This window comes from Epinephelus moara, chromosome 7 (assembly GCF_006386435.1).
Source record: "Epinephelus moara isolate mb chromosome 7, YSFRI_EMoa_1.0, whole genome shotgun sequence".
Classification (NCBI taxonomy): domain Eukaryota; kingdom Metazoa; phylum Chordata; class Actinopteri; order Perciformes; family Serranidae; genus Epinephelus; species Epinephelus moara.
Window position 1 is genome coordinate 21910560 of NC_065512.1, and position 27889 is coordinate 21938448.

General features: G+C 39.3%; 1 protein-coding gene across 9 annotated transcripts in view; it reads left to right on the forward strand.

The window, feature by feature from the left end:
• Positions 1 to 27889, forward strand: part of LOC126392918 (bromodomain adjacent to zinc finger domain protein 2B) — a 62813-nt gene that overhangs the window by 4536 nt on the left and 30388 nt on the right. For 8 of the 9 annotated variants that reach the window (XM_050048659.1, XM_050048662.1, XM_050048664.1 and 5 more), the window contains exons 2-3: positions 3034 to 3077; positions 27050 to 27211. In XM_050048659.1, the coding sequence (XP_049904616.1) occupies positions 27052 to 27211 (160 nt within the window). In that variant the 5' untranslated portion in view covers positions 3034 to 3077; positions 27050 to 27051. The remainder of the gene's footprint in view (positions 1 to 3033; positions 3078 to 27049; positions 27212 to 27889) is intronic. The other variant, XM_050048661.1, reaches the window with a different exon arrangement.

Below are 27889 nucleotides of genomic sequence, written 5' to 3' on the forward strand. Positions count from 1 at the left end.
TATAAGGTGACGAAAACATTATTCTTATTTCCTGGAAAACATAATTATTATGTTATATTCTATCTCTGCCAACATATCCCCCTAAATCCTACACACTGGGCCTTGTCTGCATTCGAAATAATCTCTACAAGAATATGTAGACACACTCCAATTATGACATTGGCTCTGATGATGGGTATTGTATGTGGGAGGTGCTTCCAACATTGTTCAGGCACAAAACCACGATAATATTTTGCTCGTTTAACAATAACTTCTTATGTCACACAAATTATGAGATTTTTTTTTTTTAATTAGCAAAACAGTGAGGTGAGGCAAACACACTGCTGCCAACATAACAAAGACTGTTTATATTGGTCATGCTCACTGCTGATGTTTTCATTTAGCTTGTCCCACAAGTACCCGTACATAGCAACAAAGGATGGTAAAGCAAATAAAACAACTTAAACAACATAAAAATTTCAACACTGACTCCTACAGTAGCAGGAGTTGACACCGCTATTGAAGGCTTATGCACCCATGCACAACATCAGCCAACACACCTTTTCTTTTCGTTGCACTGTATGATTGTCACACTGCTTTCTGCGTTGCCATTGAATGAAGTGATACTAATGTAGAAAGCTTCATATTAACGCAATTTGTAGGAGACAGCATCGGTTTGTCAAGGCTGCGAGGGCACGATTAACAAATTAAGAACATATTTTAAGATGCTAGAGTGTTAACAAACATGATGCTCACCCTGACCTCACCAGCAAGTTGAAGCTCTCAAATCATGTAACACAAGGACAGTCAAGGATACTATGAAGAGGCAAGGTGCTATTGGTACCCATGTTAGTTGTTACTCATGACCTAGTAAACAGCTTTCTGCATAGGGAGGCCAGTGCTATTATCTGCCAGATAGATGGACAGCTGAGTAACCCGAGGAGGCTGAGCCCAGTTCAAAGACTGGTTGCAACAGCCAGATATTTGAAACTAGAGAGTGACCTTTTTCCCTCTTGATATTGAATGAAACATGCAAGTGTAGGAGACAGTAATCTCCTTTACACTGGTATTCACACTACAAAATGACACAGATGGAACTGTAAGGTGACCCGCAAGTAGATGACGCATAACAAGTGTTGCTGCTACTGACGTGAGAGCATGAAGGTCGTACTTGTTAGTTAAGAGAGATTCAGTGTTTGCACTTAACATTTAGAGATTATTTTGAAAATGATCTAAATTATAACCAAATAAATGTGCTTGCTAGGCTTTCGTAACTGTCTGTTGTGTTTAGGTTGTTTTTAAAATTACTAATCCAGACAAACTGACTCCAGAAAGCTTTATGGATAATGTAGCAAGCTCAGGACAGTTAGTGTAATTCGATTCGTTTTTCCTTTTTGTTGGAGGGGAATGATTTACGATTTCATATAAAGTTTTTGCTTTGAAGGAAAACAAAGATCCTGCACACTGCTGGCTTTTTGCACTCAATCAACACCATTTTGGTCCTCATACCCTCATCAGGAAGAATTTAGGACCTAAACAGTGTTAATAAAGTGAGTACAAGTTTGTTTCCGTTGCAGTAATGGTTTCTGGTGTTGGCCAATTAATATCATTAGTATAAGATTTAGTTGTTCTTTAATTCCTTTGAACATCAAGGGAATGCAAGGCCTGGCAATAAGTGTCTTTTGCTCTTCTAGCTATCTTAAGCATGCCACTTAGTCTGTGATTTATGTAACCTGAACATGATCATTAAATGCCCAATTTCAATAGAGGATTGCGGATATTCAGAACAGGTTTCTTACCAAGAAAAAATATAGTGCCTGTAGTTTTCTTTTATTACTGTGTGAATAAAATGTCTAATTTTATCCTGATAACATGGAAGCTTGCTCCTTTGATACTATTAGTTGGCTTGCAGCCATTTTAAACTTGACTGTGAGGATAACATCACAGCCTTCAGCTGTTCAAACTCACTCATCAATGCAAAGAGTCTAACCTAACATATGAGGACTATCCTTTTTTCTTTTCCTATTAGTAGTATCCAAAAGAGGACGGTTTTTAAAGAGGGATGGTGTACAGAGAATGGAAAAGGAAAACTCATCATATCATGCATGCCAAGTGGTGATATAGAAGTTAAGAGCCTGCAGTGACTGTTATTGATAGACCTTAAAATGGTTGTGGTATTTTCAGTCAGTAGGCTTGTTTTAGTTCAGAGTTATTATACAGGACTGTGACTTCGATACTCTTATGGTTGTAGAGAGACATTGAGTCAGTGATTTATGAAGACTTCAAAGGATTTAAGTTACTTAGGATTGATTCAAAGCTTGTACATTCCAAACAAAATGAACCCAGATGCTCGTGCATATATAGTATATATGTGGTAGCTGGTCAGAAATGTTTGCAGTGCCTAACATATGTCTGTAACGTTGTAAAATATCTTTATCATGAGAGCAGCTTTGTCAGAGGATGAACATTAAAGCTGGGGGGGTGATGAAATCTGGAAAAGGAAAAAACACTTATTTCATTGTAGAGTTGTGTGCAGCACATTCGTTCAGCCCCTCTTTATTACATGTTCAAAGCTTATGTTGGGATTTTGGCCAATGGTGCCAAAATAAACTGTCTACCCCAGCTTTTATGTTAAACAATGCTTTATCTATGCACATTTTAAAACAGATATGTCAGTAATAGACTTTAAAGCTTGGTATTTGAGTCAGATTTTTTTCCTTGAGTTCCTAATCAAATTAGAGACATTTTTTCAATACAGTTTCCTAAGGTCATTGGATTTCTGCAAAATAAAAATGCAGCTACTCTTGTTATACTTCCTTGACCATAATCCAATTTCTGCCAAGTGTTTTTGTCATGCCCCATTGCCCTGTGGTCATCTTTTGGATCAGGAGTTTGATTTTCTGCTGATGTTTAGAATGGATAACTCATCTTCCCTTGGGGTCCATATTACCATTTTTATTTCATTTTCACGGAGCTTTCAGATAGGAGCGATGCTGAATGAGTAAATCGATAGAATCGAGCAATAAATCTGACTGTTGTTGTCTCGCGTTTCAGGTGCAGAGCAGTGATGCCACAGAACTGAAGGCAGTCTCATACCAGTAAGTGTTTGGTTACATCAGCTTACCCATAGTCCATCTCTGCTATTATGCACTTTGAAGTTCCTCTTTTGATTTTGTAAAGGAAAAAAACAGTTTGCTTTGTTAAATTGGAAAAAGTAACTCATGAATGGACATGCAGGACTAAGCAGAACACCTCATTTTAAAGTATTATTTAGGTATAGGATTAGAATTTTCCAATTAGGTTGAGATTTAACAAAGTCCTCCTTTTATGAAATTAGTTTGTGCTGCATTACACTTTGCTCTCATTTTGTGTGTATCTAATTAATTCCTGTCTTTCTTAGAATTAGAGTGTCAAAGCTTCAGAACATATTTAAATCTCTTGAGGGAGAAAAGAAAACTTTTTTGACTAAGGGGTGTATTAAGATAAATTACAGTGAGCCAAACAGGGGTAATTGGTGGGGTTGGAGCTATTGTTGGGCTTTGTTTTAAATTTTAATTTGGGCTACTGCACATATACAGATGTTTCCTGGTTGCTATTAAAAATTGCCCCAAGACGAAATCAAATTCACTCCCTTCAGAATGAGCTCCACTCTATCAGAAAGTGTGACGTGTTTTTTTTTTCTGACTGCAATACTTGCTGCCAAATTATGAGAGTTAATTTGCAGTCTTGCTAGTGCAGTTCATTTTTCTCTGTTGTACATGCTTCATTGTGGAGTAGGTGTGAATTGAGAGGTATTTATTATTTAAGTTTTGTCCAAGCTGTGAATATATTATGAGGACACACTAAATCAACATCGTTTTTAAGCAGGGAATAGTATTGTCCTGCAAGCGCAACTATTTTGTGTCTGAGTTTAACTGTTGGCTAATAAGATACAGCTCAGTGAGCAATGCTACTGTCCCTTTATTCCCATTTATCTACGTTTCCCCGCTTGACTCTGACTCCTTTTGTGCCTCTCAACTCTTTCAACATTAAGTGAAATCCTAAAGGTGAGTGAAACTGCTCACTTACCCTTTATGAAGCAAAGAATGCTAAAATTGTGCCATGAAATTTATGGCATGTACACGGCCACCTCATGATCTAGAGGAAAAAGTCTCCCACTGTTTATGTGACTGACCCTGGAAAGAGACAGGTCATCTGTAGCACCGCAGACAAGCTGAGTTGAAATGGCAATGGGAAAATGAGCCTCGCCACAGGAATCCCATCATCTCTAAACCTGAGTACTCTCCCTTTCATCTGTGTGTGTCGTAGAGAAGCCCTCAAGGATTTATTATAGCAGTTATGGGTAACCTTCAGTTTACCTGCAGAGCCCAACAGTAAGTTTCAGAAACAGTTGGCAAGTTATAGCCGGTCATTGCTTTTGCTTGCCGGGAGATTACACAATGGTTGCTGTGCATAAATTTCACAGTCTGTGGCCCTTATGTCTTCTGGCCCCGAGTCATTAAACACATATTTTATTAATGTTGAATGTAAATACCGGTTTCAAGAATGGGGAAACAGATTTTACACAACATTCACTCCCTCTGTTATACACACAAAACTATGCTTACTCATACAGTGAATATATATATTTTAAAGGTACACCATGCAGGAATTGTCATTTACTGTTTGTCAACAACATTCCACTTGGCCCCGCCTTCCTACACTGCCTGTGTGTACACTGCAAGCTATTGTACTAGTGTAGGAATGTTACATTTGTTGTAATGGAAAAGCCAATACTTAAGCAAGCTAACTAAGCTAACAATGGATATAGAAAGAGAACTGGATACAGCCTTGGAAGTGGGGCCCAAGTCATTCCTATGAAAGTAGCTTAGTGAGGCCTCAAGCCAAAAGGTTTTACTCCCCCTGCATTAGAATTTGCTAGATCATCCGCATCATTAAGCCCATAGAGCAATAGGGCTGCAACTAAAGATTATTTTCATTGTCGACTAATCTGTAGATTATTTCTTTGATTAGTCGACTAATCATTTAATCGAAAAATGTGTTAAAATGTTGAAAAATGTCGGTCTGTCTCTCCCAAACCCCAAAATTATGTCATCTAATGTCTTGTTTTGTACTCATGCCAAAGGGTTTTAGTTCACGTTATGGGAGAGTGTGTAAAGCTGCCATTATTTGAACATAAGAGGCTGTAATAAGAGTATTTTAGGGTACTTTTATAGTACTTTTCTATGAAAAATGACCGATTAGTTGACTACTAAAATAGTCACCGATTATTTTAATAGTCAATTAGTCATTGATTAGTCGACTAATCGTTGCAGCCCTATAGAGTGTGCCAGTAAACCCGGAACTCCGTTAGTGCTTTTAGCACTTCTGGTTCTCTCGTCTAAAAGTCAATACGTTTTTTAAATGGGATTTTGGTAAAATGCCTCAAATAAGGTCTGTGGTTAACAAAAGCTTAAGGGAGTTTCAGGTTTTGTTCTGCGACATAAAACACGTCAGTAAATACCCTACTTGTGAAGTTTGAAGCTTTTACGTGTCGTAAAAAAGGCGGTTGCTAACAAGTTGCTCAATACGACTACAAACCCTGTTGGGGACATTAAACGTCATCACCCCCGAACAGGCGAGAGTGCTGGCAGTCCGCCATTACAGCTTCTTATTTAGCTTAAACAATCCGATTTCCCCATTATACAATGTTTTTAAAACAAAGCGGCCGAAATCAGTTCAAAGCTTAGTGGCGGTGACGTCAAGAGTCATGCGACCGTGGAGTAGTCATGTAGTCCGTTAAAGCCTAACGTTAGCTTTTTACTTTTGGCGATCGCATTTAAGCTTCAAATGCGGTATGAAAGGTGTTCATATGTGAAGATTATCTTGCTGAACAAAACCTGTAAGTATCATAAACTTGTGTTAGCCACAGAGCTTATTTTCTGACATAATCCAAAACGCAATGCAAAAATCACATTCACTTTCTCTTCCGGGAACCAGCGCAATGCTAAACTTCCGGGTTTTGACGTCAGCCCTGGCACACTCTATAGAGCAAGCGCACTAAAGTGGCTAACTACTGCTGGCCGGGTCGACTGCTTCCAGTACAGCCCTCCGCTAACTTGAATGCTTATAAATGATTTAATTGTGCGGCTGTTGTTGTCAGACCAAATGGATCAAATCTTGATTGTGAAACGAGTCATTTTGCAAGGGGTGTGATACTCAAAAAATGTATCCCCTGATTTACAGACGTCTCTTTCCCAGTGTAAGTCTGTGGGATGACGGCTCTTTGGGTCCCATGGCATCACGTAGTAGTTACACAGTTTGGCCGCTATGTCAGACTGCCACACACTTCTAAGTGATGATTGAGTGGCTATTACTTTTGCATGAACCTATAAATTGTTTTTTAGGAAAATCCTTCGTAGTATACCTTTAACATTATCAGATCAGGTCTAATTAGTGTGATTGGTTTGTCAGCTGTGTTGAGTGTGTTCACCAGTTTATAAGGATGTAGTAAGCAGTGGTGTTGAAAAGTTGAGGGACTACATTCATATTTTGAAGTTGGTTCACACTGTGCATCTGTACAGCGCTCTCTGCCTCTGATTGCTTTGTTTAAACTGCACTTCTGGATTGTGAGCCCTGATTTGCCTCTGATAGTTTGATCCAGTTTGATGAAAGCTTTCATCATGGGTAGTGGAAATTTGGTAGCTCAGGCAAACTGGGCAAAACTGGTACTTTTGAGCTGTAACCACTGAGCCCATCCTTACTTTGCTAGTCCAACCCTCCCTAGCAATGTGTCAAACTGAACCACAAAAACGAGGCAGACACCACATACAGAGAGCTAGGCTAACTTTAATCAGGCAAAAAGAAATTTAAATTAGCACTTCATTGTACATCATGTGCCTGCAGCTGCTTTATAGTGAAAGCCATGCACTGCTGCCATTCATTTCTGTACCACTCCAACACAATGGAGATACTACACACACAAAGGGCATGTCTGGCTCCGGACAAAGCAGACATGTTTGTTTTCCAAAGAATTGTTAAGGGAGATAAAGTGAAGCAGGACTTGTTTCCTTACACTGTTAAAATGTCAGGTTCATTCTAATCAAATAAACATACATTCATGCATTGCATTTTAAAATAATAATTTAGTGTATGTAAATATTTTATGAATTTTTACAATTTCACCTTTGTAAATTTGAAAGTTTGCAGAATGTTGGGTTGAGTCAGTATGAGGTGTTATCCATCACTCCCAATTCATTTTCAGATATTTGATATCACTTCAAAAGTAGTGCCATTATTACTGGTATCATAATTTCCCAGTCCTAAATGAGAGGGAGGGCAGCTTTATGGTCTGGTGATTGGTATGTTTTATATGCATCATCATTTAGCGTGTTCTGTATGTGTGTAAGAGAGAGAGGCTGAGCTACGACAGTTTGCCCCCCCCCCCCCTCTTTTTTAAAATATTTATGTGCTTCAGTTAATAGTGTGGCTTTACAGAGCAGGCTATATTTTGTGACTTTGCCAGAAGAGCGAACAGATTGCTGTGGCTATGTAATATGATGAGGTAGTACGTATCAGAGCCCACTCTGCTTTTTGCTCTCCACATTTTTCTGCCCAGAGGGGCACTAAAATACATGTAGGAAGGAAAAGTGAGGAGATGAAAGAACTCTGTCAATGGCGAAATCAAAGACCCGTGTGAATGATGCAACTTTGAGATGTACTGGTTGTATGGATGCTACATTTACCCTGACTGTTCTCAGAAGTTTAATGAATACAGAAGCATATTAAGCTTCTAAGAATAGTGTGCATAATGTGTTTATATATGGTACTCTCCAAAACCACTGGTTACATTATGTAGCCTTATGAGTTTAATGATCGATTCTGCCTTATGTCAGGCTGATTTGTAAACTTCCCTGCCTTGAATTAAAAACGGGTGCAAAACTCAGGTATAACTTGCTGCATCAGAAATACAGAATAATTTATGGCAAACATCTTTGCCTCAGGAAAACAAGAGAGACCTATGTGGATAGAGATATTGTCTCCGTGTTAGCCTCGTGTAGTCATTAAGGTATTTTCAGAGCATTCTCTGTCAGTCCCTTTTGAATTTTTGGTGTGACAGTACATTACAGAATGGTTGATGGTGACGGTTCATCTGTCTTATCAACTTACCTTAAATGAAGGGTGAAGTCATGTCTGATTGAGTCAAGGCAGACCCACAGGGACCAGAGCACAGGTCCAAATCTCAGCAGCAGTTTGCAGCAGCCCACCTGTAGAAATATCATGTTTTTGAGGTTAGATTTATAATTTGGATTTGTAGAATAGTGCTCATCTAAGGGCTAAATAGTAGGGCTGTACCTGACTCAAGTCAGTCAGTCAGTCAATCAATCAATCCTTTATTTGTGACATGGAATAATACAAGGTACAACTTCAGTGAAACGTGATTCCATCAGCTCCTTTAACCTTGTGCACTTTAATTAAGTGCTTTTTGTGTCTTTGTTCATTGTTGGCTGCTGCAAAGTGTCTCTTCGTCCAAGTGGCTGAGTGTGGATCAAAGAGTGATGTCAGAGCAAAGAGCGCTCAACTGCAGCTACATCTGAGGGCAAAAACGTTCCCAGGATGGCTCAAATCTCTGATTTTCATGGGGCAGCCTTACTGAATAGTGTTTTTTCTAGGGGTGTAAATCACTAGTTTAATCACAATTAGTGTTGTCACGATACCAATATGAATTTCGATATTTTTCGGTACTTCTCCTAAGGAAAAGTCCTTTTGGATACAAACCTTTAGAACAATAAATAGTAGGGGTGTAACGGTACCAAAAAATCATGGTTCGGTAAGTACCTCGGTACGGACGTCACGGTTTGGTAACTCAAATGTTCCACCAAGTTTGTGTTGTCTCGTGTTGTCTCCCTTTGCGAGGCAGACTTTCTCTTGTCTTTTTTCACATGCGCCAGCTGCGTATGTTGATACAGGTGTTGTCATACACACCACTTGTGCAATATGTGCTTGAATAGGAACAAGGAAGGTTGTTGTGTGCATAAATGAATTAAATAAATTAATGAATTGAATCAATTTAAAAAGTACCGGTATTTTCGTACCGTTTGGAATACTCTAGTACCGCGGTACTATTTTAGTACCGGTATACCGTGCAACACTAATCACAATTTGATATTACATTGATTTTTTTGGGACAATGATACGATATTTGCTGATATTACAAAGCCTGCCACAATACAATTTTGATTTGATGCAATTTAGGGGCCTGCTGTCAATATGAGACGATATTATCTGCCCATTAAACAATGTTACATAAGAAGCTGCCACTCCTATCTTTTATACTTTTGACCATAAAAGATAAAACCAACACATAAATAATGTAAATAATTGTAACCACATAAGTAAAAGTAAAGTAAAATTTATTTTAAATAGACTCCACCAACACACTTTCTTAATGAAATCTTTTCATTTTAACTCCAACTATGATATTTTCATAAAACTTGAAGGCAGACTTCTCCCTGCAGCCATAAAACATGGATTAACAGTAACATAATTTAACAAAAGTATAAAATTCAGCTCATTAATAACTGCCAAGTGATCCATTATTAGCTTAAACACTTTTACACTGCATAAATTAGCCTAGCGGTTGGTGGACTATTCCTCAGCTCATAGCTTGACAAATTACATGTATTATTTATACTTTATCTGACTCACTGTTGGTTTAAGTCACTGCATCTCCCAACAGAACAGCACGGTTGAATTTCAGCCTGCATACAGAGAGCAGTTTGAGCTCCAGGCAGCTGCAGTCACAGTCAGAGGCTAGTTTGTTGTCAATAAAGTGGAATTAATTATGCCTCTCTTCTGGGGTGAGAGGTCAGGCATGCCTGCGTTTTGGGACAGCACTGGCTACTGGGGAGCTTGTTGAAAGACTGTGGGCCTGCAGGAGCGTCTCTGAGGTGTGCAGATGGCATCGAGGAAAATTGAATTTTCTTGGGTGGTCATGACCAGCTGCCTGCTGTTCTTTCTTTACTGATGGCATTAAGACTTCATCAGCACACAGAAACATTGTGCATCACAAAATAAAGATCCTGCAGCTTCCAAAGTTATTTTTGCTGGGGTTGATTTTAAAGGCACGGATTTGTTCCCTTTAGAATAAACCAGGAATTCTGAAACCCTGCGGCTGTTTGTTCACACATCTCAAAACGCTCAAATATTATAATGCTAATAAAATGCTTACTGTTCTTGAGCAGCATAAATGCCACTTAGCTGGATGAGAGTTTTGTTGGCAGCCTACAGGACCTTCGCAGAGAGGATCTGTGGTGTCAGCGCTCAGACGGGTATAGAGGTGACACCAAGGTGAACGCCGAGTTGTAGAATGGTTGGAAATCATTGATATTCTGACTCGGAGGCTGCAAATGGCTTGGTGGCAGATGGAGTCTTTGTCAGGGAAGAAAAATGGCAGCTCGGGAGCATCAACGCCATTTTCCCTATCAGCTTGGCTGGCGGGCGGTGACCTTCTGCCGCTCACAGAGATCCCTTAGCACATGATCAATTATCTCACTTCCATTGTTTACTAAGCCAGTGGAAAAGGATTTAAATGTCAGTTTTTTAGAGAGAGATTGCATGTGTAATCATGAAACTGGTGTTTGTTGTTAGTGCATAATGAGGAAGCAAATTGTAGTTTGTTTTTGTACCCTTTAAAGCGCCGTAGAAAATAAATCAGTGTAAGATTGATTTATACAAAACCAATACATGGCAGCTGTTTAGCTCCATTTACGTCACGTTGTTACAGAAGTAGTGTTATTGATTTGACTGATATCCACCAGTTCTTTAAACAACATTTTTAATGGAAGAGATTCCTCAGGAGAACAGATATATCGCATGGCTTCAATTTGGCAAGTGCTTTTCATTAACATTGTTTGACTCAAAATAGATAATTTGCTGAGGTGAAAATGTTTATGCAAATAATATTAATTTGGTAATGGCTCTTCTCATTACACAGATAACACACGCACACGGAATAAAACTGTGATATGCAGTCATTATTCTTGGCTGTAAACAAATCCAAGTCAGAATAAAATTGAATGAACCTGGGGGAAAAAAAATGAGGAAAATGAACAAACGATGCAAAAAGCAAATGACATTGAGACCCCAGTTTAATATGTATGTATTTCAGCTTGATGGTTGATTTCATTAGCAGATCTCATTGTTATGCACCGACTGTCCTCCTGCAGTAAAATGGATATTGTATTCACGTAGCCTGAATAGTCAGGAGGAATTGTTTGGATTTAAGTGGCATCCTTCAGAACAAGTGTTGTCTTCCTACCCTCTGATTCTGATTATTTATTTTATACAATATATTCACCTTCACTCATTCCAAATATTGGGTTATTTTTAGCATGGTTTCATTTTATTACAACCAAAATGTTATGGCCGAATTAGAGTGAATGTCCAATCTGCTTTGATGTTAAATTAACATTAAACATAAACATCTTTGTTAATTTTATGGGTTACTGGCAGTAATTTGTCAGTTAGGTCAATGCCATTTCTCTCAGAGCAGCAACTGTACCATGTTAGCCATACACATGACTATAAAGGTAGGCCGCACAGCTTCCTTTAGGCATTAGCCACTAACTTTTGTGCTCTTCTCTCCGTTCAAATACTTAATAGCATGCTCCACATTTCAATATATGTGGTGCAAAAATCTGATTCTGAATGTTACGTGCTTGCCAAAGGTTCGCATCCTATGTAATGTATGAAGCTACCCATACATGCAAGCTGTTTTTCTGTCTCTTACGAGGATGATATTAAGCTGCCATGCCATGCACCTTTCCTCCCTTCCTTCAGGCCTGGCTGCACACAGCTTTCAGGGGGCAGTGCTTGTCAAGTTTCACTAACAGAGACTGTGTGAAAATTTTTCCATTAGTAATGCTCCGTGTGGTGGTCTGTTTCACACCATCCTCATACAACTGCCATGCAATGACAACATTAGCAAGGACAGATGCTGCTCCTCATTGGGTTAACAGGTGGTAACCTGCTTAAGTTACAGTACATGTTTATCAATATTAGTTTGGCCTATGCTAGACTGATCACATACTGTCCTGAAGGCAGGCCTGTAGAAAAATTTTAAACAAAAATGCCTCAGGCAGGTAAATTAGGTGCCTTTTGGTTAGCCCTCAGGTTATAATGATATGGTGAAGTGTTTCAACAGGATGTGGCAGTAAACTGATCATAACCTCTGTTGATTTAGGTTTTTTGGATTGATAATCTTTGTGTTGCATCAGTAGGTAACCTGACAGTGCTGACACATTGTGATCAGAATGGGGTTAAGGTAACACACACACACACACACACACACACACACACACACACGGAGCTGTTGTGTCTGAAGGCTGTCGTAATTTCAGACTGCAAGAATTTGATTTGATTAGAATTAGTGTTCCCAGGGCAATGATACCCACTAGTCTCAAGTGCAATAATTGGTTGTACAATCAACCAACATTGAGGTAGGTATAATTGATTCTGTGCATGCGTTCTCTGCTGTTGTTTCAGTCTGAGATGGGCCTTATCAAACTCATCCTCCCTCCTTTCCTATCAAATATTTGAAAAACAGTAAGCAGTTGCAATACAGCTCTTAAAAACTGTAGACAATATGTATTTTTGACAATTTGCAATGTGGCCACTACAATGAACATACATGCTCCCACTCTGCTGGGTGTTTGACACTGTTGGTCATGGCATCCTGGTGTTAGAATTAGAAGTGAGGCGGGTATATGTGGAGCTGCACATGCATGGTTTTGCTGTTATCTGTCAGAAATTACTGTGTCTCTGTGTTGTTCCTTCATCAGCTCTGTGAATGTGTAGAGTGCCACAGGGGGTAATCTTCACGTCATTCCTGTTTTGTGCTTTTTATGAACAACTCTTTTATCGTCGATATAGTACCAACACACATCTTGATTTCCTCTTCGGTCTCAATGACTCTGTTTGAATTCTTCAACCAAATAGCCCCAGGAACCAAAAGTCTCTTTTTGCACATTCATGATTGTTTTCCCACCCCATCTAAAGAACCATAAAGATAAAGTAAATTAGATGAAGCGGCTCCTTTTTTTAAAATCTGTTATCAGTGTGAGACATGTTTTTTTGGGCATGCAACAAAACACACTGCTGTGTAATAATGATGTGTGCATAGATGTTGGGAAGGAGACATGCAGAGTTAATAAGTGAGATTGAAAAACAGCAGAAAGGCTTGACGCCTGTCACCATTTACCTCATTCTCTTTTGAGACCAGTCAAGATTTTGGCTACAGAACTGTCAAAATCAATGAAAGTCCCACCCCAGTCCTGATAGTAATACTCATTATGACCACCAATTCCCTTATAGCTTCTGTCCTATCAGAAAAAAAATAAGCTCAAGAGCAGGGTCTTTTTGGAGCCGGAGCTTTGTCTGACAAAAAACAACTGTAACTAGGTTCATTTGTCAAAATGCATTAACAGCTCCTCAGAAAAGCTGATGCATTATCTAATTTTATTAAACTCTGAAATACGTGTCAGCCTCAGAAATCAAGTGTCAGATACTGTTGTGTGTGGGTGGGTGTTTATTTGGCAATCTAGGTCATTTTCATACAGTAGGTTAGTAGTCAGAGGTCTGTGACAGGGATGCTTGAGAAATAAATGGAAAGAAGTATGGGACTGGTCTGTCTCTGCAGTGGCTACATTAACTACATGCAAACATTTACCATGTTTGGGTTTGAATATGTGAACGTGCGACATTGGCTCCCCTTTCTCCCAACAGCTTCAGTACCACTTTTGGGTTTTGTTTTGGGTGAAGTGCTACTTTTGCAGTTCACATTTGCATGTTTGTCGCCATTGCTCTAAAGCCAACTCTCTCAACACTTTACTGAATTTGAATGTCATGAAGTGGAGAGCAGTAATAGTCCTGAACTAAAAGCATGCACAGTGCGGTCATATTCCCTGCCGTATTTCAAATTAACTCTGATTTGTTGTTTTTAGAGATGAAGCCCTGGTTGTAGCCACAGTGGTCTCTGGAGCACTGGTGCAATAATATTTCACATCTATTAAAATGTCCACTTACTATCATGGTTACTGTAAGTGGTCAGTGGTGTTCGGTTTTTTGTAGTCATTGTTTCTGTAGAGTACAGAGTGTCTGAAGTAGCGCAAGCAGGTGATGGAAATATTCATTTAGCAGCAGAGAAAAAGCTCTTTTTGTGAAGATGGCTCAGAGGCAGACAGGAAATTAGTTATTTTCCCTGCACATTCATCAAAATAAAAATAGTCTGATGAGTATCCCAAGTGACTCTCCCACATCTATTGAAGCCACAGCTGCATGTACCGTGCGCTTAGTATGAACTCTCCAATGAATTTCAGGTGTTTTTTGAGCGCTATTAAAATAAGATTTTTTTTCCCTCTTCCTCATCTCAAAGCCATTGTCCTATGTTTTTATCCCATAAGAATTAACATATTTAAAATAATGAAATGCCCCATTTAATTTTATAACCTTCACCTATTACTCTCTAAAATTACGATGTGAAACACAGTTGCGTCCCAGTGCCAAATACAAAGAACTCTGGATGGCGAAACTGCGAGATATTTGCCTTTGACACTTCAGTTTCTGATAACCTTTGATTCAGTGACTAACAAGCAGAATGTCAACAGGGACTGTCTGTGTGCCAAATTGTTCATACTGTGGCTCTTGTGCAGCCTCTGTGCTGCGGAATTGCCAGGTAATTATGGAATAAAGTGCATGTGCAAAAGTGTTTTTTTTTTAATTTGTTTATTTATTTTTTTATGTACGTCACAATCAAATTTAGCCTAAGATATGCAGCAATGCAGAAACTCATTAGTCGGCTTATCTCAGATGTATTTATTCATGCGATTAGTTAAACCATTAATATTAAACTATAGTGTTTATAGTGTATAGTGTTTGTCTTTGACGGTTCTTTTCTGTTTGTGGTCTGTGTGTCAAGTGTTATATCAGGCTGCTATAACAGGAAATGTAGCAGTAGGCTTTATCACAGTAGCTGCACTGCCGTACTGGTTTCATTTTACTGACACATTTGGGGAGAAACAAAACTGGCAATCACTTTTGAATGAGCCAAATTAAACTCTCAGCATTTCTTTATTTGCTGAAGTCCTAGTAACTGAGACAAAACCACTGCCATTCGTCTGGTTTGTTCAACAATCAACCAATTGAGAAAATTGATTTAGCGATAGTAGAAATATTCTGGAATCTACCTAATGTGAAATACAAAGCTCAGTGGATTTTAAAATTCTGCACTGATGTCTTCTTTATCTAGTGTATTGCCTCTAAATTAAAATACTCTTTTTTTTACCTAATGCACCAAATTAATTTATAAACTTAACAAATGAAGAATTTTAGAGACGATGCAGATGTGGTGTGGACAACTTTGTTGCATTGTGCACCCTGAGGAGTTAATTGTTTCTTTTTTCACAGTTAATGGCTTCAAAATGGCTGCACAGAAAACCTGTCAGCTGGTGACAGCTTGTCTACAGGTGTAACCTATAAATGTACACCATATTTAATTTGTTCAGTTCATGTTTTTTTCTCTACAGGCTATATTTATTGCATGTATTTCCACTGCCACATAAAACTGCTAATGATATTCCAAGGGTTTGATTGATAGAGTGTAAGAGGGAATATCAGCCTTGTAGGTGGTGTTTTTATTTATTTATTTATTTATTTATTATTCTTTTACTTATGCTTAGGCCTAAGATGGCTGACTGAGGTGTTTAGTTTTGAAGAAACCATCCCTGACCACTCTTAATGGCACTGTGATAAAACACTGTAGGCAGAGCTGAGCAGCTCACAGCAGTCTGAGGAACGTGTCAAAGCTGGAAGGTCTCTCACTTCTATCAGTGTATCATGTTACTGCGTGTTGTTTTAATCATGTCTGCTCTGTCCCCTCTGGAGTGTTGAGGGCCCTTGTTTCTTTGTGTTCCAAAAATTTGTTATGGGAGTATAGTCCCATGGTTCTCCACATCAAAGCGACTGGTGTAGCGATGTGATGTGTTCGTCCTCATGCATCTCCATTAGAAGGCTGATGCAAGAGTCCAGCTATTGAAAATTTTGTTCCCCCTTTTGGCAGCCTGACATTATCTAGCTGTAAGGCCGGGGTGCAGTGCCAAATTACGAGGTTAAAATTCCTGATTATCTCACTTTTTCTGTATCATTGACCTTCATTCAGGACATTCAGTGTGTGCACAGGTGTTTGTTTCAATGTAACCAGCATCGCCTGCTTCAATAAAGCAGTGGACATATGGACACTGTGTGACTAATGCTTTGAAAGGGACACTCGGGATCTGTTTTATTGCTTCATTTGGCACACCGCAGTCCCACTTCCCATTACGGTTGCCATGTGATTTATGTTGTGCTCTTTGGAGAGTGAGAGAGAGGAGCCGGGAATGAAAGAGCCGTGATAGCGATGTTTACCTTGATCCCGGCTGCCTTTTATTTCATCTCGGACATTGACAGTTGGGAGAAATGGGTTAAAAGCCCTGTTAGGCCCCATGTTTTCTCCCACATACAAAAATGCTGTTTCTTTGATCATCTAAAAAGCAGGAGAGTGTTATTGGCAGTGCAGTGTCAAGCCTTAAAGACTGACAGAACCTTGGACTTTTTATCCTCACTGTCTCCGGCATGATACATAGTCAGATTCACACCGTCAGACTTCACCACTTCCACCTACAGACAGCAAATAGATGCTTGATTGATAACATACAACAGACAGATTTCTGTCATAATGTTGTTTTGTAGCATAATCTACCAAATGGCCTCCTCACAGCTGTTTGTTTAGCAATGAAATAAGCAATAATTATAATGTCGCGTCTTTGTCTTCTTCTACAGTTGAATCTAAAAAAGCAGGAGGTGTTCTTTGCTCTGCTGTGTGTTATTTAGCAGTGCAGAATGACAGATAACCTTTGCACCAGCATCCTACTTTCGTGTTTAATTTGTAGCCGTGCTTCCTGTCAGATGATTGCACCTGATTTATATTCAAACTGTTATTTTCCTGTTTACATGCAAATGCACACCTTTCACCACCCAATAATATTAAAGTGAGGTATTCAACTGCTGAATTTGTATAACATTTTCAGTCACAGTCCAACTGCGTTAGCACCTCGCTTTCTGTGAGTAATTGAAGTTGCGAGGTAAAGTGATGCAAACAATGTTTTCTTAAAATTGGCATTTTTTTTATCATACACATGAACACTTTGTGCCAGAAAGTATTTTAACAAATCAAAGTGTGAAGTCTATACTAAGTCAACACATATAACTATGTTTCTTATCAGTGGCATGTCAGTAGTTTTTAAAATGGCAATGGTTTTCAGTCATAAGAATAATGCTGCATTCACATGGAATCAGGGAAACGGCAAACTGGAAATCATTTTGGTGGACAAGAGCAGAACTGTAAAATTAGGTGAGGCCAGCAGAGAATACCAGCAACAATTATGGTAGATGGCATTGTCTTTCAAAGCTAAAATATTTTAACTCTTTGTCGTCCTCTGTGATAGAATTTACAACAGGATGTTTTGTAGCTCCTTCACACATGGCAAAAACTCGGCTGATCTGCACAATTACTGGACATTAGTAGAAAAATTACATTAAATAATCAACATGAAATAATTTTAAGTAGTACGTTTTATTTCATTTTAGTTTTAGTAAACACAACAACATCACCATTACGACAGATTGTCATGTATGTTTCATTTTACCATCCTGCCATTTTGTCGGACTGTTTATTTGGTTTTCCTGTGTTGTCCCTCTGCTGTCTATGTGTGCCTGATACCATGTGAACGCAGCATTAGAAGCAAAAGATGTTACCTGTAAACCTTTTGCCTGTCATGTCCTGTGTGTGCACTTTGTTCCTACCGCAAGACAACTTTTTTCCAGTATGTACTGTATACCTAATCTGTGTTCTGCAAAGTTTGCAACAACAAAAAAAATCACTGGAACTACCCCTAATTTTTGAACAATAGAACCTTTTGGCCTTTTTTGGGGCAAAAACAAATTTAGTATCCCCATTTTATGCCCCAGTGAGCAATATTTTTTCTCAAGAAACAAATACTCATTATAATGATGCCTTCAGCAAATGATGGTGAACAAATGATGCAGGAGTAAACAAAGAGGGTGTAGTGGGAAGCTGTGTAATATGTAGTGATAATAATGTGGTGTACAGTACGTGTGATTATCTTTAACAAGTGTTGGCTTGCCTTTCCACCTCCTCCCTTTGGAAAACACTGCAAATACAAGGAGCTGGCTGCATATCATTAAGCCAAATGAACAGGTACATGGTAGCTCTCAGATAATGGTTCATTTATATTAAGTGTAGCATTCTTTTAGAGGATATACTGCTGTAGCAACACATTAACAATGAAAATGTCATCCAGTCGATGCCATTCTCCCTGTACCACCTGCATTTTCTAAGCCAACAACAGATTAATAGCAGCTGATTGGGAGATGCATGAAATTACTTGTTCTTTTCTCTCTCTACCCCCTCTCTTTCTTCTTCTCTGTCTGTGTCTAATTAAAAACTGGAGGCTGAGCTACACAATTTATGGCTAATGCTTGCTGCTGATGGGGCAGCAGTAGGCAGGAGCTGGAGGAACGCGTTCATGATGGATGTCAGTCTGTGCAGAACATGTGGGACTCCCACCCCCAGATCACTCCTCATGAAAATGATCCACATGCAAACTGCAAACTGTGCTAACACTACTGTGAAGGACAAATGCATTTCTTGAAACATTTGTCATACTGAGGCCTCACATCATTCATCAGAGTCCATTTGCCTCCTTAACTACCAGCATTGCCAGTGTATTCCTGGTAGCATTCAATACTTGTTTGAAGCGGTCGATGCAAACAGAAATTCATTTTTTTGGCATGAAGGTCTCCCTAAAAGATGGATGTGCACCGAAGAATGATGATAACAGAATGCCTACGCTTTGTGTTTTGCCGGTAATTCTCGAGAGCAAAAATGGATTATTATCTTGGCAGTATGAGCGCAGGTGGATCTCTTTGCTGGGCTCGCAGCATGTGTGCGTTCTTGCATAGGAGGTCAAAGATGTGATTACACTGATGCATAAAAGACTATGGCTGAGACAGGCAAATCAGGGAATAGATGGTGTTTGAAGGTGTATAGTAACACTAGGGCAGGCATTGCTATGGATCACATTTAGTGACAGTGAGACTGTATCAGTATCACAGAGCAGCCCTTGTAACCAACACTGCTCTGCCATCGACCCCCCAACAGTAATAGTCAGTCAGGCTACGTTCAGACTGCAGGTAAAAGTGGCCCAAATCTGATTTTTATGTCTCATATGTCACTCAGGTCTGTTTATTTCTTATCAGTGTGAACACGCAAATCAAATAGAATGTAAGCTTTTAAATTCTGATCTGGGCCACTTACACATGTGGTCCTAAATCAGATACAGATCTGATTTCTTTTGCAGTGTGACCTCAATCTGAACAGTCATTGTAATTCATGCGAATTTTACGTTGCTCTTGATCAACATTCGTCACAATTCTGCGTTGTCGGGAGTCACTCGGTGTAGAAACATTGAAGACAGCTGTGATGGAGGCAGTCAGTGACAGATGTAGTTAAAAGAAGTCCTTGACGTCTGGAAATTTTGGATGGAATCTGTTTCCATGAAGCCGTTTTCGTCACAATATTATCGTTCCTGGCTTAGACTCACTTTACATCCACACACATCTCCATACAGAAATAGCAGGCATTGCACTATAAAAGCCATAATTAAAAATTTGGCTCTCTTTGTCCTGGTCCTCGTTATCATGTGCTTGCCCATTCGCCAGCTTCCACTGCAAGCAGTAAATCCGAATCGAGCACTAAGGCTTGCAGTGTGAACTTAACCACAGATTCCTTATTTACGACCTACATCCAGTAGCTTCTTTTGAAGTTTTTTTATCACTGATGACAACCATCCTTGCACGCACTCCTGAACACAACCTCTTGAAAGCACATGGTTTCTTTTTCCTCCCAGCGTGCTCATAAAAAAAGGGCCCTCCTTGCAAAGAGCAAACCTGAGATGAATGGTAAACCAGCTTTTGATGCAAGGTATTGATTGTTTAGCAATGCCATGTTTTCCCTTTTAATCACTCTGCACAGCTCTCGTGACAGCTTAGTGCTTAGTGTACTTGAACATCATCAATTGAAAAGGCAGTGTGTTCCTACTGTGTTTGTAGACAACCTGGAAAAGGTAAGAAATAGATTTGGTTTGCGATGTAGGAGAAAGGCGTCCTCGCATTTGAGAAGCGAGCCAAGTGTTGGTTAATTTTCTGTTTGTAAAATAATCATTTCAGCACATGCAAGGTGAACAACATTGCAGCATTGGATTGTATAGAAAATTAGCTCAAATGTACCTTTTAATATACATGGCATCCTGAAAACACCCCAATTTTTGCCTACTTTGTATGTAGTGTCTGCTTATAAATTAACCACTGTACGTGACCTTATTGCACTGGGTGTGTTAGTTTCCGTCTGAAAATACTTCCATGGAAACAAAGTGTATGTTTTTCGAAGTTCTGTAAATCCCCCCACTGCATCATCATCAAACACAGAAGTCATTAGTTGGCCTTGAAAATCCCCTTTCTGCCGACTTTGTGAGTAATGCTGTGTGTTACTGTAGCTTTGCCCCTGATGCAGGTCAGTCTGAAGTTTCCTTCCTTAGCTGGTGGGATGGGTCAGACAGAACACTTCATCACTCTCCAGGTAGAGTAGGAGTCAGGGCCGGGAACAGCAACTTGTCATCAGAAGACACAGGCAGAATGAAGAACTGATGGAAACTCATGGAAGCATGGTACTCCAACTGAACTGTGGGCGTACCATTGAACTTGTTATGCACCTACTGTAGCCACCGCGACCCCACACACTCCATTTTCTGTCATCCTTTGACCGTAAAAGCCTGCCCCACAGCGAGCTCTCGTCCTGCACATCTTGTGTGTGTGTACACACAAATTGGGGGGGGAGAAAACCTTCACAAATAATTGACTTCATTTCAGCTGGTCTGCTGAGTGACCTCAAAGAGAGAACGGCAAGTGGGTGAACGAATGGCTTTTTAAAATTTGCTTTATTGATGTAAACCACTGGGAAGGTTTCAGTCTCTCTGCTTTTTACATCCCTTTATTTCCTCTCATCTAAAAAATCACTGAGGCCAAACAGTGAGTGGCGTTGCTATTTTTCATCGTACTAGAAGGAATTAATTGTGTTTAGTGGGATGATGGACACCAGCATTGATTTGTGAGGTTTGGGAGAGTGCAGCTGGTGTCAAAGCAGCCATGTATAGAATCAGTCGGGGAGATGTTAATGTCTGAGGAGGTGGATTTAACATGATGTAATGCTAATTAGTAGACTAACAGCAATGCATGGCAGTTACAGTCAGAACTTGACATGTTTTAAGTTCTTTTTTCGGTCACATTTTTTTCATCACTTCACTTTCGTGACGGATTGTAAGAGAACAGATAGAGGTCCTTTGAGCGATGCAGCCCTCTATCTTTAAACAGTGTCAAGACGCTCTGATACACTACCTCTTCCTCTTGTGTGTACCCTCCATTAGCTGAAAAGACACTGTGTTTGCAGTCCGAATACTGCTGATCCATGCTGATGACTCTGTTACTGGATTATCATTGTTAGCATCAGCCATCTGTTATTGTGCAAGAAGATAACATGGACAAGGAGGAACACACAACGGAAAAACAAATGCTTACGTGTGCCCAAAACATAATAACACTATGTGGTGAAATATCTACTGCTCCATCACACACACAGAGACACAGCTGGAAACAGTAAATACACGGACAAACAAATGCATCACTTTTCGTGATAAGATAAATTCTTAAATTTACATGAAGTGTGCTAGTGTATTAATTCAACTTTTTTTTTTAAAGTTTATGTTTATTTCAGCATTTCATTTAAAAGAATAGCTTGACATTTTGAGAAATACGCTGATTCTCTTTGTTGCCATGACTTAGATGAGATTGATACTATTCTCATATCTTTATGGTAAATATAATGCTGCATCCAGCTTCCTCTTAACTTATCTTAAAGACTGGAAACGGGGAAACAGCGAGGCTGGCTCTGTCCAAATGTGACAAAGTCCACTTACCAGAACCTCTAATGGCTGAGCCACACTGGAGCAGTGTGTGATAGCTACCCCACTGAACTGCTGCAGCCTGCACACGAGCAGTTTTCACACAGACAGTGTGGCTGCTGCAGAGCTGCCTGCTGCTTTGAGTACTGTATTTCCTCAATTAAATGCTGGTACTCCACTAATTACACATACTCTTATCGTGATGGCCCACCAGGGGATGGAGGCATGAAATACAGTTCTGCTTTTAAAAGTATGTTATGTTTATTCATTGTGCAAAATAAGAAAAAGCATGTTGGCCAATTCTGATTATTCATTTTAAAGCAGATAATGGCTGATACCAAGGATATACTGATATTATCAGCATGTTGGTTGACACTGATGACATGCCAACATTATCCTCTCCTTAATATATTTTTTTTTCATGTCTGTAACAGATATATGTTGTGGTGTCAGTGTTAGGGATGTTCCTGGCGACTAAATGAAAATTTTGATTAAGACTAGTCGACCACAAACATTAGCACAATTTATTGTTAAGTATTTGAAACAATGTCCCAAAAAATATTGTTTGCATTAAGAGCCCTTTGAAGCCTTTAATCACAAACTTCAACAACCATGTCGGATTTTAAATGCCGCTGAAGTACGAGACACTTTGCGCTATGCGGTGTGAATATGAACATGACGGCAACTCAGTCAAAAATTAACCCAAAAAAGATAAATTATTGCTAAATTCATTTTCTAGATCAAAGCACTGCCAAACCACGCCGGTTTTGTGAAAGGACATCTCTCCAATTTCCCACCGTGCAGTTTTAAAACTCCAGTCTACTCGAGCATTACCGTGGGGAGTTGGACTGCTGTTTGAGGGCTTTGTAGCCCCCACTAGTGGCAGGCGGCTGCATGACAGTTAAGCAGCATGGTAAATGAATAAAACACTAATTGGTTTAACTGACTAATATTTCTGGTGCCGACTAGCAAGGGGGCGGACGTTAATTGTTTAGAGGGCTAATCCCGAGATATAGCCGAGACTCTGAAGCTGAGCTGCGCTGCTCACGCGGCCAGGTTGGCTCTTCTAACCTGTCAACACTGATGCTGAAAAAAGCCCCCATGAGGTTCCAAGACGCACATGTGCTGCACACGCAGACAGTGTAGCCCAGGCATCAAGCTCAGTAATTAACATTTAGATCTTATTTGATTCATCTGGAAAAATACCAGACTGTAAGAATGACAGTTGAACACTATGTGCTTGCTAGTAGGAGGAAAATGTTATGTCTTATTTGCAGCTCTAATAAATGAAGCTAACAGGGTGCTAGCTAAGCATATTTTCCAAAATGCGAAACTAGTCATGTCAGTTAATAAACCACTGAACAACCTCCTGGAGGCGTTCAGAATATGTGGTATTTGACAGTAAGAGCCAGTTCATTGAGTAACAACAACAAAAAAAAGAGTGCTCGCCTTTTTTTTTATAGGTCCAAACAGATGGGAGATAACAGGAGAAGAATAAAAGAGGCCAAAAGAAGAAGCAAAGTGCAGACTTCATTTAAATCAGTGGTTCTGCAAGCTTAGCTTTGAGGCCGGCAATCTGTATGATTGCTGTTTAGCTGTTTTTGTATCCAAGGCAACATGACGGATTAGTTGGTTAGCTTTGCCTCCTCACAGCAGGGGAGTTCCTGTGTTTGATCCTGGGCTTTCTGTGTTTGGAGTTTGATTGGTCTCTCTGTGCTTGCATGTGTCCCCTGTTGGTCTCTCAGTTTCCCTTTACATTACAAAGACGTGCATATCGAGGTGGTTGGAGAATCTTTAAAAGGTCTGTCCTTTACAGGTGTGCCCTTACACCTGTAATGGACTGACAATCTGATAAGCCATTTTCACTAACTTCTGCTTGATGTACTAATGCATGCTGGAATAGGCTCCAGCTACCCATGACCTTGAATAGGACAATGCAAGTAAGCAAAGTACATTTTCCAGCCATGAAACAAACATTATTATTTTATTATACAAACTAGTTTGCATAGCCAAAGTGCTACGACAGTTTGTAGTATTTATACAGCTTTGTTCACACAAAAGAAAAAAATTCCCACCCTGGCGGAAAAAATGAATATGCTTTAGACCCAGAGATGTAAGGCTGTTATGAGAAATGTTTGCGATACTGTGTCACAGCCGTTGCAGAGTTGTTCCTATTATTGGTTAGATTGCTTATTTGAATAGTTATAGCAGCCTGCATTTAAATGATTGATGGCGTTTTGTGCTTTGTCTCATCAGCATCTCATTCGGTGGAGATGTTCATTGTTTTCCTGTTTAAAAAGACATTTTCACTCGGAGATGACAGGCTGCGTTACGCTCGTGGAGTCATATATGTGAACATGACTTTGATTCAATCAGAGCCATTTGTTCTGTAAATTATCTCTGGCATATTAGCACACGTGCTTTCACAGGACCTGCATCCTGCTGTTTAGGATGTCTGCGCTGTTTGTCTTTCACCTCGCATGCTTACATTAGCTCAAGATGGTGTACATACATCCATCAAATTAATTTAAAATGTTTATGTAGATTATAAAACACCCATAATACTGTAGTTGCTGCCTCTGTGGTTTTATGTTTATTGCCTATAAATTCAAGCTTATTTGCTTGTTAAACCCATTTTAATTTCTAGTAATGGAGTCAGGATGGGCTCTGTAAATGCTGCAACACAGTCTTTCCACTTCAGATTAGGTCTGCTTTTAGCTCATATATTGTATTTGTTTGGGATGCTAGATTTGACGAATGAAGTCAACTCTAAATCGGCTTTGTTAATTTATAAAGTAAGACTACCTTGAACATTTCAAAGGTCTATTATTATTATTGATTGAAAATTATGCAGTAGAAAATAATTACCCAGGAAAAGATCATATCTGCAGCACATTGCTGTAAAATGAAAAAGTAAATTAACACTAAAGTGTGTGTGAAGATTTTTTTTAGTGGCACCTCTTACCTTTAAGCCTTGACCAAATCTTTGCCACCCTGTTGAATATTTAATTTCATTTGTTCAGATTCATAATTGATACACAGAGAAGGTTTTTGATTTTCCATTAGCATACTGGACATCTATGAATGACAGGTGACAGGTGAAGTGTGATGTAGCAAGGTCAAAATGACACCAGATGTTTTTTTCCCTCCTTTTTTAACGTTGCATTATAAATCTGAAAGCACCTTTGTTCTTCACAAACTCCCACTCACTACCGCAGGAAACAGTGGCCTTTCCAGTGAAGCATGGCTGCAGCTTTCATGTCATTTACGTCTCATCAGTGCTGTTCCTGTTGAAGGATGATACTTGATATTCAGAGGTTAGCTTTGTCTCCTCAAATTAATCAGCTGCTCCTGTTTCCTTGTGCAGGGGGAGAATCACCAGGGAGATCTAGAAATTGTTGGTGTAATGTACAGTACTATAACAAAGGCAGGCTGTAGAGCACAATCTGGAAACGTTAGCGTCAGAGAGGATTTCAGATGTGGGCTTTTGTGATCACGGGGATGTGAAGTGGCATAAATAATGGAAAATTCAGGAAATGGAGGGCTGATTAAAGAGCACAGTCGTAGTAGAATCTCTGTGGCACGGTTTGGACAACAGGCAGAGCAACAGTGGTCTGAGAGTCATCAGGGTAAATGGCAACGGCTATGATTACAGCTCCTGTTGATTCATCACTATAGACTTGATGTAAATATTGTGGACGGATTAATGAAAATGTGTTCATGAGAGCCTGAAGACTGGGTTACTGCTTCATTAGACGATCACAGCGTGTACTGTATGGCAGCAGTTACATTAAAGAGCTGTGAAGACCTTTGATACGACCAAGTTATCACCAGCACCACGTGTACTTTGCTGTACTGTCTATGTGTGTGTGTGTGTGTGTGTGTGTGTGTGTGTGTGTTTCAGCTTTGTTTTATATGTGTGTGTGTGTGTGTGTGAATCACTCTAGAATATATTTCTGAATATTAAGGCAACTAAATGCAAAATCACATGATATCATTATTGCGATAACCTGTGTTCAGCTATTATGCTTTACATTTACATACACTCTTTAAATGTGTACAGCAAAAACCCCAAAGTGTATAACTAGTGTTGAATTACAGTGCATTTGGAATCGTTTATTTAGACATCAGAGTTTTGTAAAATGATTACGCAGTTATTAGTATTATTATCTCAGGCAACAACTAAAGTGTACTGTTGATTTTAAATATACAATTACTTGATTGGTCATTTATTAAATAAAATGTCAGAAAACAATGGAATATGCCTTACATTTTCCCAGAGGTGAAGTCTTGAAAATTGCTGTCCAAACAGTCTAAAATCCAAAAGATATTATATTTACAGTAATATAAAACAGAAAAAAGCAGCACATCACAACATTTAAGAAGCTTAAAGCAGCAAATGTCTGGCATTTTGCTCGATATATGACTTAAAGATTGATTAATTTATTGTCAAAATAGTTTAAAAAATCACATGCTTGGTGAAGTTGTAGTTGTGTTTATAATCTGTTAAATCAATGCAAAGTGTGACTTTCTAATCGCAACTTAAGTTAGTGTTGTCTGTCTTATCTTCTCTTGGTTATTATGGTCTTGTAATTTTTTATTTTAAAGGAAATTTATTTATTTTATTTTTTTTGGTTTGCAGACAGAATATGGTGATTGTCATATAACTGATACTGTGTATTAAAAACCAAAGAATAAATTGGTTAAAAAAAAAAGCCAGTAAACAACACCATTGAATTGGCAGCAAGCCTAATTTGCAGTAATAGTGGACAACGTGTTGCTTTCACAAAGGAGTCATGCACATCGAGATGATGGGTTGAAATCCAGCATTGTTTTTGACGGCAATTCAGATGTGTGTTTCAGAGAGAAACGGACTCTCAGTGGGATGTGTAGCATGAGTGGCTTTTTTTCCTCCCCTTCTTTTCTTCTCTTGCAAGTATTGACTGAATTGTGTTTGACAGATATGGAGTTTGGTGAGCGGCTGGCCTCCCCATCCTCGGCCCCGTCCTCCCTTCACATGGCCTCCTCTTCAGCCAGCTCCTCTCCTGCTCCACCCCAGACACCCTCCACAAAAAGCAGCCCGGCCCCTAGCCCTGCGGGCAGCTCCCCTCTCACCACCTGTGGTACGTGCACACATCCACACACACATACACACACACTGCTTAGATGTACACAAAGTGGAGGCACAGGATCACAGTGACTCAGAGTGAATTTTTGTGATGTGTTATTTAGTTTTAAGTCATTATATTTTTATCATTCTGTCAACATTTCGGACAGGGTTTATAAATGATTTCAGTTAGGTTAAAGTTCAAGTGTGTAGCTCTTCAAATGGCATTAACAGTCACCCACAGAAAAGCCTTAAATTCACAAGCTATTAATAAATGTAAATGAATGCATCAGTCCGACTGACTTTGCAATAAGTATGCACTTTAGTTCTACACAAACTTTTTAGAGAAAAAGAATTAAGAAGAGGCAAATCTGTTTGGAGGAGACGTCCAACTGCATTTAGTGAACAACACTGAATTAAAATTGTGCAACAATAAGGAGGCTTAAGACACCTCTCCCAGTCTGAACATGTTACAGACAATTTTAATAGGAATGGAAAGGCTGTTGAATTAATGAATGCCCACAATTAAAAATCTTTGTACGCCCTTGTGAATGTCTTTTGACAACCTTTAGCTCCAGTTTATCCTGTGTGATTTGACATGTCTGTCAGCCTCACAGTGTGCATGCAGCCGCCAACATCCTCTTGTTTTCTCTGAATACTAATTGTGGTCAAAGCCATTATGCATTGAGAAGCG